Below are 14,726 nucleotides of genomic sequence, written 5' to 3'. Positions count from 1 at the left end.
CAGGGAACTCTGCCTGGTCCTCCCATGTCCTCTTACCAAGATGAAATCCGTCTGATAGGTGGAGAGCATGAACACTGAGATGTTTTGGTCAGCTAGTGGTGCTATTACTGACTTGGCAATTTTGGTCACTCCGATGGGCTGGGAGCCGGAGAAGCCACCTCCACCAGACACCACGTTGAGGGCAAGCCATGTTGCATCAGCCACGCTCAAGTGTTCTGAGGAAGGGAGCTCTGCAAAGAGACAGAGGGGGAGGACAGAGGTTTGTTTTAGAGTCAGAGAGAGCCAGGTCCACCATCTGGTTTGTATGTGGCTAGCACAGACCTCAGTGCCAGGAATGGGATGAGCACACTTATCCAGCCAACCTCCTGCACTTCCCATGCCGCTTCACAGATCGGCACCATGCCGCTTTTTAGATACACCAGTTGCACCAACTTCCACAGCAGGATTCATGCAGATTTTCAAGGACAACACAGGGAACTATGTGAGCCTCAGCGATTCACCGGGATGCTGGGGATCAGCACTGCTCACTTGCCTGTGTGGAAACAGCCTGAGGTCTTTGACTTAATTTGAATCTCTCCTATCACACAATTTCGCCAAATACTTTACTTGCGCTTTTCTGGTCTTCTTTGTTTCATTTTCCCTGCTCTAAACCCAAATTTTGTTCTCCTGGACTTGAGATGGAGGTTGGCAGAGCAGCCTGGGCACTAGCCCCAGACTTCGGAGATGCAGAGCAGGTATCCTATGCATCTGCTGGCTGCTGCCTCCATCTCTACAGCAGAAGACATGAACCACACAGCTCTCTAAGGGATGGATGGTGTAACATATACACTAGAGATTACAACCTGATCACATACTAAGATAGTAGAAATCTTTTTAAGAATAACTCCAGTTCTATTTAATTTGCTTCTAGCCTATTGTTGTTAAGTAGTTAAAAATCTGTAGCTAAATCATCAATTACAAATTAATAACTGTTTAAAAGAAATCTTAATGTATTAACAGCCTGCAAAACCAGATGTGGATTCCAGAATGAAGACATAAATTTCTCTTAAGATTCTCTGGACTCTGAATTTTTGTTTGGCAAATTACAGAAACAAACAGTGTTCATATCCAGATCCAGACTTAGAAATGCATAACGCCAGTTAAATCTACTTGGCCTACGAAACCTGACCTCAGATGCAGATCCAGCCAGCAAAGACACAGCGGAGGTCCCAGCGGAAACCTACACTCTTTGCTCAGAGGTTAGATGCAGCCCAGCAGTCCAAGAGCATAAATCCCAGTAAGGCTGCTATTGCAGTCAGTGCCCGGCACGGCAGGCAAGTCACTTCATGTCTCCATCCCCAAGTTTCCTATTCTGTCCACCCACTCCTGGCTCCTCCACTCAGTACCCTTTCCTTCTCCTTCAGCGAGACCTTTGGGAGCTGTTTCTGTACAGCTCCAAACACCATGTAATAAATCCATAACCTCACACCCTCTGGGTCCCCAGGCACCACTGCTGTGAGACGACGACAGCGCTGAAAACCCAAAATGAACTGAATAACAAATACTGTTCATTTTGCTCTCCTCAATAACCTCAGTTGTGTGTGGCATAAAAATAACCCTGAGCAAACACATTGCAAACAGTGGGGACACTGAGGGTTCTGCTTCTGCATTTTGATGTTTAGCTTCATAGGCCAATGTTTCTTTTTTACTGAATAATCAGAGCTTACAAAGAATGAAAACTAGACACCAGGGAGAGTGGGTAAGTTTGTGCATTAATCAACAGCATGTTACCTCGGAGAGGCCAGTGCAAGTTGCCTGCAGAAAATTATTGCAGCAAAATACCATTTTCTGATCAGACAGCCCTTTGCATCAGAAAAGCACCCCCAAAACAAAGATTACTACATCAACTGGCATGGAGAAGCTAGGGCTCAAAACAACTGCTGCTGATCTAATAAGCAGCTGACGTCTTTTTTTCCTTTATTCCCACCTCTGCTCCTTGCCTGTGAAATAAATAAGAAGAAGAAGGGAAAAAAAATAAAATGTGTTCCTTCTTTGGACATGTATTTGCTCCCTGGCAGCACAGAGTGGGCAGGCGCAGGCAAGGCCACCTGCACGTCATCGGTATTTACACTTCCATTTCCCGCATCCCAGATCCATTAAAGCAGCCAGGCAACTAAATCACAGAAAGGCCAAGTGACACCTTTCCTCTCTGCAAACTCATCCCCCAAAGCCTCTGGCAGCCTGGCTGCCCCAGTGACCACGCCAGCCCTGGGGTCCCGCGCTCACCGACCTGTCCCACCCGCAGCCGGCACGCCCCGATGTGCCCACCTCCGCCAGCGACTCGTACCAGCAGCGAGAAGAGATCACCACTCGTTTCCCTCTCTATAAACGGCGTAGACAACATTCCTGCTTTCTATGGCTGATACAGGCCTGGCTGCAGTTCATTAAATACCACTTTAAATACTATTTTGGGTAAGGGATGTGATGGAAGATGCAGTATTTCACGATGGACAGAGGCATTGTCACATTTCACTCCAGCAGCAGCAGCGCTGGAGGAGCTGCCCCAAAAAGTCCTCGACAACCTCTTCCTCAGGGGGCAGGGAGGCTGATTTGCCCGTTGCATTTGTAATTACTGGAAAGTGTTGATCATGTTTGGTTTTATGTGTTTAACAGGCCCGATGAAGTGTGACAGGGGCCATTGCATTTGCTTAAGTAACCTGCTTCTCACAATTCAATTAACTTTGCAAAAAATATATAGTAAGTGACTGAAATACCAATTTTGGACACTGTTTCCAGTAGGCAGCCAGATGGAAAAGTACAGCCCAAATTTTAATGAAACAACCCAGGCTAGAGGCTCAACAAATTCATCTAAATAGCATCAAATAAGCCACATGGGAAGGTGCTTTGCCCAGGAAGCTGTTAAATGCAGTAAACCCAAGAAGAGCTGAAAACACCAGACATAACATTAACGCAGACCCAGTGAGGCAGAATAAGGTAATAAATAAAGAGCAAAATGAGGAATCACCCACGTTTCAGCACCAACCCAGCAAACCCACCATCTCTGTCACTCCCCCTGCGGACAGCATTGCTCCTGACACCCCCCAGCTCCGGCACCGCCGCTCCCCTGTCCTCACACTGCAAGGGCCGTGCAGAAATCTCTCTGGTTTTGGCCTCTCAGGATCCTCTTTATCAGAGTGCAGTTCACTCCCGCTTCTGGTCGCAGGGGACATCTCACCCATGGCTGAGAAGGACCTCTAAGAGGTCAGAGACTTGGGCTTTGTTTATTGTAATTAGGATCTTTGTTTTGAATTAGCTTTGGGGTGAAGCCTTTAGATTTTCGTGCGTTTGCTGCGCAACACTCTGCGGGCACCCCGGAGCGGTTCAGCTGCCCGCAGGCTCTGTAACCGTCGTTTGCTGCCCGTCGATAAACCATCACTGGCAAGCAGAGGAGGCTCACAGACTCCAGCTATCATTTCATCCACGCTAGCTGGCATGGAACCCCATCAACCTACAGACGATGTGATCATCCTGATAGCCCAAGTACCGCATTCATCTCGTGTGTGATTTTGCCTGGCAGTGCAGTGCTAGGTACCAATTGCTGGTGGGCTCCAGGAGCCCACGGTACCGCTCTCCGTTGGCACAGCAGTTTTCTCTCATCCAAAATTCTCCCCACTTTGTGAAATCTGCCGTGCCACCAAGCAGACAGACAGATGCCATGTGGGACACAGCACCCACCGAGGGAGGTATTAAACAAATGTCAACCCCTGCTCAAAACAAGCTCAACAAACACAAGTTAAATAAAGTTCGGGGCATGAGTTAAACTGCTTATTCACACCACGGGTGATTTAAAAGGTCAGAGGTCTGTCCGGAGCCTCACTGGCCGATTTGGCATGTACAGCAGGGGCAAAGCAGCCTCTGTGGCACACATCATCCTGGGATGCAAGGTGGTGACTATCATATCGGCCGTAACTGGCTCCTGAGCTCAAATAATCAATACTATTTCCAGTGAGGACAACAAACGTTGGCCAAAACCCAAATAAGGATTGAATTTCTGCCACTGGAGTGCTACGAAATGCTGTAAGCACTGCAGGCTGGTGCTCCATGTGGCACTCTTAAAATACCTTCGGGAGGATGCCGCCCAGATGAAGAACTTCCAGCTCACGGGTCTTTGCAAGCAGCCAAGGTGGTCATGGAAAGCAGGGAAGGAAAATCTCCTCATTTACAGCCCCAACCAGAGAGTCAGCCCGATGGTGTGGGTCTGCACAACAGTGGGAAAACAGCAACATTCTTCTGCCTCCATTTTCCACCCTGGGGACCCCTCAGTCTCATGCACCCTGTACAGCAGGAGGCAAAGCACTAGAAGAGAGTCCTCTCCCTCTGGAAGAGCACTGGAAAATATTCAAAATGCTCTGCGAAATTGCAAGACCACCAGAACTCTTTTTCCCCTTTCTGTTCCTAATTTAAATGGGTTCACATTTCCCATAAAAGGGTTACAGTTCATGGGGGATAACTGGAAAGTGCACAGTTCCGTAGCAGAAATGCATCTCACCCACCCACACCGACATCTGGATCCGTGCTGTGCAAAGCACTGCCAACCAGGGACTTACTCCCTTCCTCCAAAAGGATACCCTGGGAGCTGTTTTCTGTGGACCTCATTCCAACCTCACAGCGGTCAGGTACCCACCTGGGGACACCTAGCAGCTTTCAAGTGAAACCGTAGATACCTGATGGATTTATTGTAGTGCTTGGAGAGAAATGAAGGCACTCAGCTGTTTTGTTTCTTTGCTGTGGTATGTTGGATCATCTCCTTAAGCGCTTATCTTCACTCAGTACATAGATTTTTGCATTATACCAGAGTACTCTTGTTGATGTGCTACTCCTTGATTTGTTCTGGTACTCTGAATGAACCAATTGCTCATTCAGTTTATCATGACAGGACTTACGTTTGCAGCTGTGGCTAATTCCAAATGTTAAAAAATAATGAAATTAAAAAATACCGTGGATTTTTTTGACCAGCCTTCTGGCTTTAGATCCTTTACACTGTACTTATTTCACTTTTTATAGCCTCTCTCTGCAAAAATGACAGCTAGACTGTTGCTTGTATTAAAAAGATAAAGAAAAAAGCTCCTGCAATAGCAGGACTCCAATGGTCAGGCATTAAAAATAAAAGCACAGTCGACTGCAAAATTCATGATAAATTGGGAGAGCTGTCACCAATGCCTCTATGTGGCAGCACAGTTTATGTATATATATTTTTAATAGGATTTTTATGTTTATTAAAGGATTCTCTTCCCACTGCCCAGTGGAAGCTTTTCATTGCTCTGCAGCTTTAAAATCCCATCTTATAATGAAGTGAGGACTTATCTCAGGTCATAAAGCCTGATCCAAAGCCCCGGCATCCTTCTGACTTCTGTTGGCTTTATGACACAGCCACTGAGGAGGGGCCACGGGGTGCTGGAGCTGGGTGCTGCCCAGAAGGGCGTGCGGTGGCGGGCCCATGGGGAGCTGGGATGCCCAAGGCCGGTTTCCAGCACCCACCGGTGTGGTTTCCCTGCCAGCTAGTAAAGTGCATGTGTTTGAACTGGATGTCTCTGCTCAGAAAACGTCCTAGGAACTTTTTATCCTTGAGGGAGCTCTGGAAACTGGACACACAAGCTCAAAATCTTGAGGGGAGAGTGGGAGGAAGATAACTACCTGAGCCTCGTTTCTTTTGAGAAATTAGGCTAAGTAAGCATTCCTTTAATGTTAGGAAATAGAGCACTGTTTCTCTCGTTTCCAGAAAGTCGTGCGAAATGGGATAAAGCAGGGTAAAAATGCCACTTATCAGTTTCTATAGTGTGCTAAAATCCAGAAAGAGCTCTGAAGCTGGTCCAAAGCCCAGCTCTGTATGTCCCAGTCCCGACTACTCTGGAAGCACGAGTGCTAATCCTGCAGGACGCCCCGTTTCTTGCTTTGCTCTGCTGCAAGGACAAGCCAAAGTGATCCACCTCTGCGCTTCCCCCATGGGGACCCCACCAGGGCAGCAAAAACATCTCGGGGATGTTACAATGCAAATCATAACCTTTCAGAGGATACAAATACCCTTTCTTTTCGCCTCAAAAAACATACACTGCCAGCTTCGCACGTAATAACCGGGAGCAAAGACCTCTGCTGCTGCATAAATTCTAAACAAGCCCCACAGGCAGTTTGCAGCACGGTGCGAGATGGCTCCAGACAGAAGGTCCTTGGTGTCGGTTTGATTCAAGTGCCACAGAACACTCCCACACCAAGGGACTTAACTGAGCACAATAGCCAGGCGAGATGAAAGCACACCGCTTGGCTGGGTGTTGGGAAACATGATGATTTGGTCCAAAAAGTTAATGCTTTTGTGCACAAGAGAAGGAAGAAAATCCCACAGCTCTGATTCAGCTGAAATCATTTGACATGCCAATGAGCTCGAGCTTGTCCTGGGAAGAGGTCGGCGCACTCACAACCAAGCAGCTTTTGCAATTTTTTCCATTTATGCTAGTTGTTTGGTCAGCTGCCACCCTCTTCTGAGGGCAACACCAGAGGTGATCACAGACCCACAGAATGGTTTGGGTTGGAAAGGACCTTTAAAGGCCACCTAGTCCAACCCCCTGCAGTGAGCAGGGACATCTTCAGCTAGGTCAAGCTGCTCAGAGCCTTGTCCAGCCTGAGCTGGAATGTTTCCAGGGATGGGGCATCTACCACCTCCTGGGCAACCTGTGCCAGTGACGGGTGCCACAGGCAGGCACACGAGACAGCCCTGCGAGCATGAGTCACGACACGGGGAGTGCAATGCCTCCAGCACCACACCTCTGCCCTGCAGCACGCGCCCTGGCTCAGTCTCAGAGGCATGAGCCGGCAGCAAAACATCCCATCCAGCAGCACATCAGCAATTTTTAAAGTGCTGGTAGCTCCAAATGTTCATTAGATACCAAGCGCTACTAGCAAATGGGACAGCAGGTTTCTCCAGGATCACAGCGGACTGTGAAACTTCAATTTTTGTCTTTTCTCTGTGCATCCCAAATTTGCTCCCGATGGGATGCCTGGGCACCTCTGCAGGACTGGATCCACAGCCAGGGATCCTCGCCATCTCACCATCTCTAACTGTGTGCTTCTGTGTTTTTGACATTTTCTCCTAACAGAGCATGCAAAACTGAGGGGTTTTTATTCCAAACTCCCTCAACAGGGAAGCTGTGAAACCTGTCATCTCATTTTCCTATTTAGGTATTATCCCACTCACAAAACTGTCAAAAGAACATTGTTAGGTTCATAAACTCAAACACTCTGCAGTGAGGAAATGACAGCTTGACATTTTATATATTTAACCTCAGTGTTTCTGTGCCTCAGTTTCCTATCTATAAAGTGGGTACAACCCCCCCTATTTCTTCTAAACCTTGCTCTGAAGAAACAGCTGACCCGTTTATCTGGTGTTTATATACATCTCACAACTGAAGCATTTCACAGTTAATGCAGAAATCAGCACTAGGCAGACAAGCAGCATGGAAAATTTCTGCCCAAAGAGGGAGAGTGGCAAAGATTTAAGTGTCTGAACACAGGGTGACAATGGAAGAAACTGGGAAGTTTTCCTCTGGCCTCTTTGAGCATCTTTCCTTCATCACTGAGGGAGGACGCTGTTGGTACCAGTGCTATTCTAGGGATATTAAAGCAGGTTTGAAAGGCAAAGGTCTCTCACTTTCCAATATCAAGACAGACAAATGGATAGATAGAGAGAAAGAAAGAAAAACAAAAAGGAAGCAAAAAAGAACTCACCCTCTGGAAAAAACCAAGCAGCCAGAGCCTGTCAAAGTCTCACTCCCTGAGCTCTGAGCAGCCAGCGCTCATACAGCACACAGTATGGACCAGCTCTCCCCAAATCCACACCTGGGAGTGCTCCCAAAGTGACACTGAGCAATGCAGCCATCTTCCCTCATTTCTCACATGACATTTATCTTACACTGTTCCTTGTCTACTGTTACAGATTTTCTTTCAATTATGGATTAACTAAATCTAAAGGCTATTTATGGGTTTATATTAGAATGGGCGAACATATCCAGTGCAATTTTCTCGTGTTTGTCTGACAATTAATTTAAAAGTCTACCCAGTGTAATAATCAGTTTGAATTTCAAACTATTCATGTGAACAGGACAAATTACATACACAGGGAATTATACACAGAGATCCCAGGTCCCATGTTCATCTGACTGAAGCTACTGTTACTAATCAAGGGAGTTCTCCAAGGCCTTTAGTGGAGGGAAATTACAAATGCATTCATCCTGCTTTTATTTTATAAAAACTGTGAGACTGAAAAACCTGCTTCCAAAAGCATGGAGGTCACCCAGGCCATTTCTTCAAGCCCCATTCACAAAGAGAGAGAAATAGCTCCTAACCAGAGATATTAAGTGATTCAATACTGAGTATTTCCAGCCACCTCAGCAGCTATCAGAGAGACTGTGTCGGCTCAGCCATCTCCACCGAATCTTCAAGGGCCCCGTAAACAATTTGCAGGCATCTGTGAGTATTTTTGAATTTTCAAAAGAGCTGAGCACTTTTTATGTAACGTACCTACTTTTTCTAACCAGCCCCATCCACTGTCCCATACAACACAAACATTTCTGCAGGCACTACAATCAAGCAGCTCTTTAGCAAGAGCTGTTATAAAAAGTTTGCAGAGAAGAGAGGGTACGCTGCTGTGCAGCTTTTCCACTGCTATGTATCTGCCCACATATCTGCACAAAGTCAAGTCAAAAAGTCTTTCTGACAGCGCTGGAGATGTCATACTCAAAGATGGAGAAGTCAGTGTATTTTTACCATTTACGGTACGGTTACACAAAGACATCCCAGGCACCATGTCCATGCCCTGGGATGATGGAGGAGGACAGTGTGTTGCTGCTTCTCTCTGCCTATCCAGGAACATGTGCATCCCCTTCTCAGCAGATGCCAAAGGGATCCTCGCCTCTGCTGACATGGACATAGCCTACCTGCATTCTGAGGAGTGAGATGAGGTAGATGCTGAGGGGTGGCACCTCCCTGGAAAGTTTACTAGCTAGTGTGTTAAAAGCAGCAGAAGTGGCAACATATTTACACTAGTTCCAGAGCTTGGGAAGCAGTACGTGCTAATTAAAATCATTCTTTTTGCTCAGCATGTCCTCAACTGCATTTGCACAGAGCAGAGATGACGCCATGTGGCTGACTGATCTATTTACACCTCTGGAGTCCCCTGCTCATGCCCATCCCTGTTTCCCAATTAAGGGTGCAGACAGGAATTTGGGCAAGTTCCAGCAATCAAATATGCCTGGCACACCACTGGGACTGAAGAGACAAACCAGTAACTTTTACCCAACATAAGCTGTTCAGGATCGATCTGCTGCCTGAAAACAGGCAAGCAGAGGAGCCTGAAAAGCCCATTCCCAGGGAAGAGCTAAAACAAAGTGATTATTGCTGCTGGAGCCTGTTGTGAATGCAAAAAGTCATCAAAAGCCAGGTTAAAACTGTCTGCCACTTTTTCTGACTTTAAGAAGCAAGAAGCATGCTGCATTCAGAAACGCAGCCGCTCCTGTGCAGCCGCCGGGTCTCTGGGCCGGGCACGTTCCGTGTGACTGGAAGCACCAGGGTGGACAGCCCACGGCACACACGCACCTGAGCACACGCCACGGCCAACCCAGCACTGCTGCTTAATTCAGGTTTGGCCAGGACATAGCCCGGCACCGCTCCCCAGCGCCGCACAGCCCCAGCCCGCTGCGAGCCCACGTGCCCCCACCGTAACGGAGGTACCACTGTACTCCCAAAGACGCCTCCCGTATCTGTTAAAAGAGAAGGCATGGCTGAGAGCTTGTGAATGATCTAATTCAGATACAACCATGGCAGTGCAGATAGGGAAAATAAAGCTTCCAGAAGATGTGCTTTTGCTATCAGCACCTCGGGGGCTCTTCCTGGCTCTCCAGCTGGTCGTGGTCACCGAAACACCAGCCGCCGCAAGAGTGATTTTAACACTTTGCTTTTTTTTTTTTTTTTTTTTTTTTTTTTGCAGGGACAGGGCTGTGTCTCTACTCCCCAGGTCTCTGCGGGCATCGGCTACGCCTCAGCCACGTGCTCAGCATACAGATCTAGAAAGCAGAGCCCTAATTAAAGAGCTACTGACCTCTGAGGTGGTGAAGAAGCAGCACAGGGGATGAAGCTCTCCTGCTGCACTCTGTCTTGCTGGATTTGACCTAAAAGACCTAGATGTTGCCAGATGCCCTTCCAAGTTGGAGATGTGGGTCTCTTCCTCCCTGCAGAGCTCCAGGCCTGGGGACGAGGTGTCTGCATTCAGCTGTGGCTGGAGCTGCCTATGGCAGGGATCCCTCCAGCAGAACACAACTCGCTTGTACAACTGCGCTCCTGGATTTGGTGACTATCCAAATTGCCACTGAACAGCAAGCAAATATTTGCACAAGTTCACGGAAGCTTTTTATGGAAGAAAGGAGCTATGATATTTAAAAGACGAAAACAGTATGCTGCAGGTATGAAGATTTTTGTAATTGAAAGTATGTGCTGGGGAGCCCGCATAATGCTAACTTTCATCAATGTTCAGAAAAATAAGTGAAATATATTCTTATTCCCACTGCTTATTTCTCTTTTAAATAGAGGGGAATTAGAGTATATATCAATTACATGTTGGAAAACATGAAACTGTTTGCTGATCTCCCACGGCATTTTATCACTGGTGTTTCCTGGAGCAGCTAGTTCTCAAGATGAATACTCCCCTGGCTGCACCACCAGCAGCTTTCTCTCTTCCAGACTTTCTTTATACTCCCTGACCAGCTGGCTGCTGACTTAGGGGTCAGTAGAGCTGCAAGCTGTTTCACAGGTGCCCCATCCCTGCCAGACAGACCCAGACTGCATCAAGGATACTGGGGCACTGGCAAGGGCTGCAGCATTGCAGATGGATGCTGTGAGTCCATCACCGGGGCCTGGCCCCAGCAGACATGGCTTACTTGCCTTACTCTGCCACTAGTTTATGAGGTGACCTTGAGCACATCATGTCCTCTCCCTTATCTGTGTTTCTCTTCCACGTTAAGTATGTGTGGTCGCTAAAGTCCTTCTCTCTTGCAATACGCATGTGAAATATTGGCACCACAGAGCATTGTGGTTCCTGGGTGTTAAAGAGTAATAGCACCAAAAATAAGCTCAGATGATGTGACTTGGCCATCCATCCTGGTGCACTTGAAGGAAGCAGCTCCCCTTTATTTGTCTCCTGGTATTTTCATTTCATGCAGTTTTCCCAAAGCCACCTGTGTCTGCAGCACCATGGCACTCAGACCCACCCCCAGCAGCGCCTGTGCCACTAAGGGGAGGGGGCTCCATGCCTCCTCTTACCCTCTGAAGTAGGTAAACCAGCAATAGCCGCAGAAATCCAAGCAGTTGCTTTTTTCTCCCTCCATTAGCCTCCAACCTACAACCAAAACAAGTGACTCCTTCAGTCTGCATCTGGAGAGCAGCTGGATCCCCTTGCAGTAATGGAAGGCCAGGATTTCCCAGGGGGAAAAGAATGTGTTTGCAATGCAAGTTCCCTTTGCAGGAGAGAGATCTTCAGCCATACGAAGCACAATATATTTCCTTTAAAATCAGCAAAAATTCCTCCCAATCTCAGCTTCCCCGTCTTCAAGCAAAGAATTAGCATCCCCGTGTCGACCTGACAGAGAGCTGAACTCGACAGCCGCTGCGTGCTGCACCGCAGCCTTCCAGGTGCCGCAGGCAGAGGCCAGCAACACTACCTGGGGTCTCTGCTTGTCCCACACTAACCACATACCCAAGCAGTGACATGTTCTGTCAGACCTGCTGCAGCCCAACCTGCTTCACCAGAGGCACCCAGCACAAATCCCTGAAGACCCATCTGAGCTCATGTGTCTGTCCCTCTCCCTTCCCTGGCACAGTATCTAGTATCTGATGAGCATATGCACTGGGCTTTGCAGGGATTTTTCTGCTACCATCATTTTTCCCAGGTCTCATGGAAGTCCCCTGACTGACTCTGGTCCTTCACCTGAGCCTGAGATGAAGGTTGGGGCAGGAAGAAAAGCCCAGCAAAGCTGTGCCGCTGGCGGGTACATGAGATCACTGCTCCTGGAAGTGCTGCTGCGGTCCCGTGTTGTGCCACAGTGAGTCTTGTGTGCGTCCTGGGTCACGTCCAGAGCCACAGGCATGGCTAAGGCAGTGAAAGGAGTGAGAAAGGCCATTTTTAAGAGTCGAGTGGGTCTCTGATGTACAGTGCTAGATCGGGGATCTGCAAGGCAAATAACTTCACATGAAAATGTCAAGCTCTCCAACTTCTGAGATTGTTTTTTCCAAATGCTCCCCCTCTTGTTCCAGTTAAAAGATGTGGAGGAGAAGACACGTCTCTTGGAGATGTTCAGGATACCAGTGACCACACCAAGTCAGACCAGACACAGTTTCAATAGTGTCCAATGACAATCATGCAGGTCCGTTTCTGGGGTGTTCCCATCTCACTCTGAGACTACAGAATGGATCCAAAGCACCACTCAAACAACTACACCCGTTTAAAAGGGACTTCTAGGGCAGTGCAGTCATATCCACAAGTCTGCGGGCAAACCAGAGAGAAACCTGGGAGCGCTGGCTACCCAACCCATCCCGAGGACGATACCTGTTTGCCACTTGTCATCTGAGCCCACCATCATAAAAACCAAAGACCCTTCCTGGCTGCCAGCCACGCAGACCAGCGGAGCTCTGCTGCGTCCCCACCTCCTGCCCACGCCAGGCACACAGGTGACACAGGGTGGTGCTGGGAAAAGGATTCACAGCAGCTCAGTTTCCAGCTTATGAGATGTTTCTTTCTTTCTACCTCCCCTTTTCTACTCTGTGAACTTGTGGATAGACAGAGCGGATATTTCACTACTTTGTTTGAACTGGGAAAATCTTTCCTTGGCTGGGAGGTGCCGGATTATTCCAGAGATGTCATTGATCTTTGCCATTTCTGGAAAGCCAAGTACACAGGTGCGAGGGCTGCACACACCCACTCAGGCAAAGCCTTCGGAAACAGGAGCAGAAGAAATACTACCTTTTCTATAGATGAAGTCCTTAAAGCTATGGCTTAAGTGTGCGTGAGCCAGCATCCCTCCAAAGGCACGGTGCGAGGCAGTGGCGGGGGGGTGAAGCGTCCCCTCCTGCCAACGTGAGACCTGCCAGAGGGACAGGATTTACCAGCCAGCGGGAAAGAGGCCAGGACTGCAAATGGTGCAAACATCCACCCCCCGCCACCTGGGTCCATGCACACCTTAGAGCTGGCCTCCACCTCCGACCCTGTAAAGAAGGGGCTACTTTTGTAGCAGGAGATAGGTGTTATATTTCACTTTTCAGAATGTGCGTATGATTCAGGGTAGACAACTGTTACTCATCTCTACTTATGCACATCCCCCCCACACCTGGAGACAAGATCGCTCCCAGAAATGGGATGCAAAGGTCATCCTGTGCTTTATTCACTGTCGCTGCTGTCCCGGAGGGGTGCACCTCCCCACGCAGCCCCGCTCACGCCGGGCTGTGTGCTGCCCTTTGCTCCTTGCCCAGAGCTGCTGCACCAGCCTTGCCCTCTTCCCTGGTTAGCAAAACAACCACTGATGTCATTTAGAAGCTACAAGAGCAAGTCCGCCAGGTAAACCGAACCTGCACATGCAAGCTGGGGAGAGAAATGAATGCAGATGAGTTTATTTTTGCATAGCCTCCTACTACCAGAGCACCGGGAGTTGCTAACATTACATCATCTGCACACCCCCGCCCCCTCGACGGATCAAACCCTGCAAAGGCACAACGCTTCTGCTGAGGGCTGCTGGAAGCAATAGCCATAGGAGAATTAACTCTTTGCTGCGCAGGACGCGTGCTGCACTCTCCAGGGGCCAGTAGTTACCCTGTGCTGTTTTTTTGTAGTTAGCTGTTACAGAAAGGGATGTCTGAGACCTCAGAGATGAGCAACCCCAGCAACCTCTGCCTCCAAGTATTTACCTAACAGAACACATATTTTACTAACAGGACAAAGAGTCTGAGTTGCTCCCAGTCTGTCCCAAATGTGGGACTAGGGATGGGCAAGAGAAGCCACCTGATACCTCAAGGAATAGACTAACAGTTTTGATAGAGGGACAAGACTGAGCAGGACTTTCAATTCCCACCCACAGACTTCAATTACACAAGGAACGGGTATTGTTAGTGTCAATTTTCCTTGAGACCCACGTAGCCTGACGGAGCGGCCGGTGACTGAGACAGAGGCACAGGCATCTTGTCGAGAGCAACACAAAAGCTTTTCTTTGCAGGAAATTAAAAACAAGGAAACAAACACCAGCACTTGCGTAAGCCCCAGACTGGCTCAGACAGAAAATTACCTCGAGACTGTTTGTGTTCCAGATCAATGGCTCAGCTGCAGCGCGGGGCAATTAGCACCTTGAAATTATTCAGCAAGCCAAGGGTGGGAATTTTAGAGGAGGGCAGCAAGGGAAGGGTGAGAGCAAGAAGAAATAACAGTAGATCTTTCTGGACACAAAAGTCAGTGCTTGGCTCTGGCTGAGTACGAATGTGGCTGTTGGATGCTTTTGCAACCAGGCAAAAGGGGGCCTGGAGAGAGCTGGAGGGGCTGCTGACACTGCACCCTGGCAATGGGTATATGGTATCAACATGGAAAGCAGAGCAAATTTTTCCTGCCTGGGACTAAAGATATCTGCCCAGTTATACCACAAACCTGTTTTCTGCTACACCCAGCACTC

The 14,726-nt window shown here is 48.3% G+C and overlaps 1 protein-coding gene across 1 annotated transcript in view; it reads right to left on the bottom strand.

Annotated features, from left to right (window-relative positions):
- The window catches only part of CASTOR2 (cytosolic arginine sensor for mTORC1 subunit 2), a 123,141-nt gene that overhangs the window by 10,597 nt on the left and 97,818 nt on the right, over nt 1-14,726 (bottom strand). The window contains exon 3 of the mRNA XM_032993712.2: nt 37-230. Coding sequence (XP_032849603.1) covers nt 37-230 — 194 coding nt within the window. The remainder of the gene's footprint in view (nt 1-36; nt 231-14,726) is intronic.

Source organism: Tyto alba, unplaced genomic scaffold, assembly GCF_018691265.1.
Source record: "Tyto alba isolate M040663 unplaced genomic scaffold, T.alba_DEE_v4.0 Super-Scaffold_19, whole genome shotgun sequence".
In the NCBI taxonomy this organism is placed as follows: Eukaryota; Metazoa; Chordata; class Aves; order Strigiformes; family Tytonidae; genus Tyto; species Tyto alba.
Note: the sequence above shows the minus strand (reverse complement) of the source record. Positions and strands in the feature narration are given on the sequence as shown.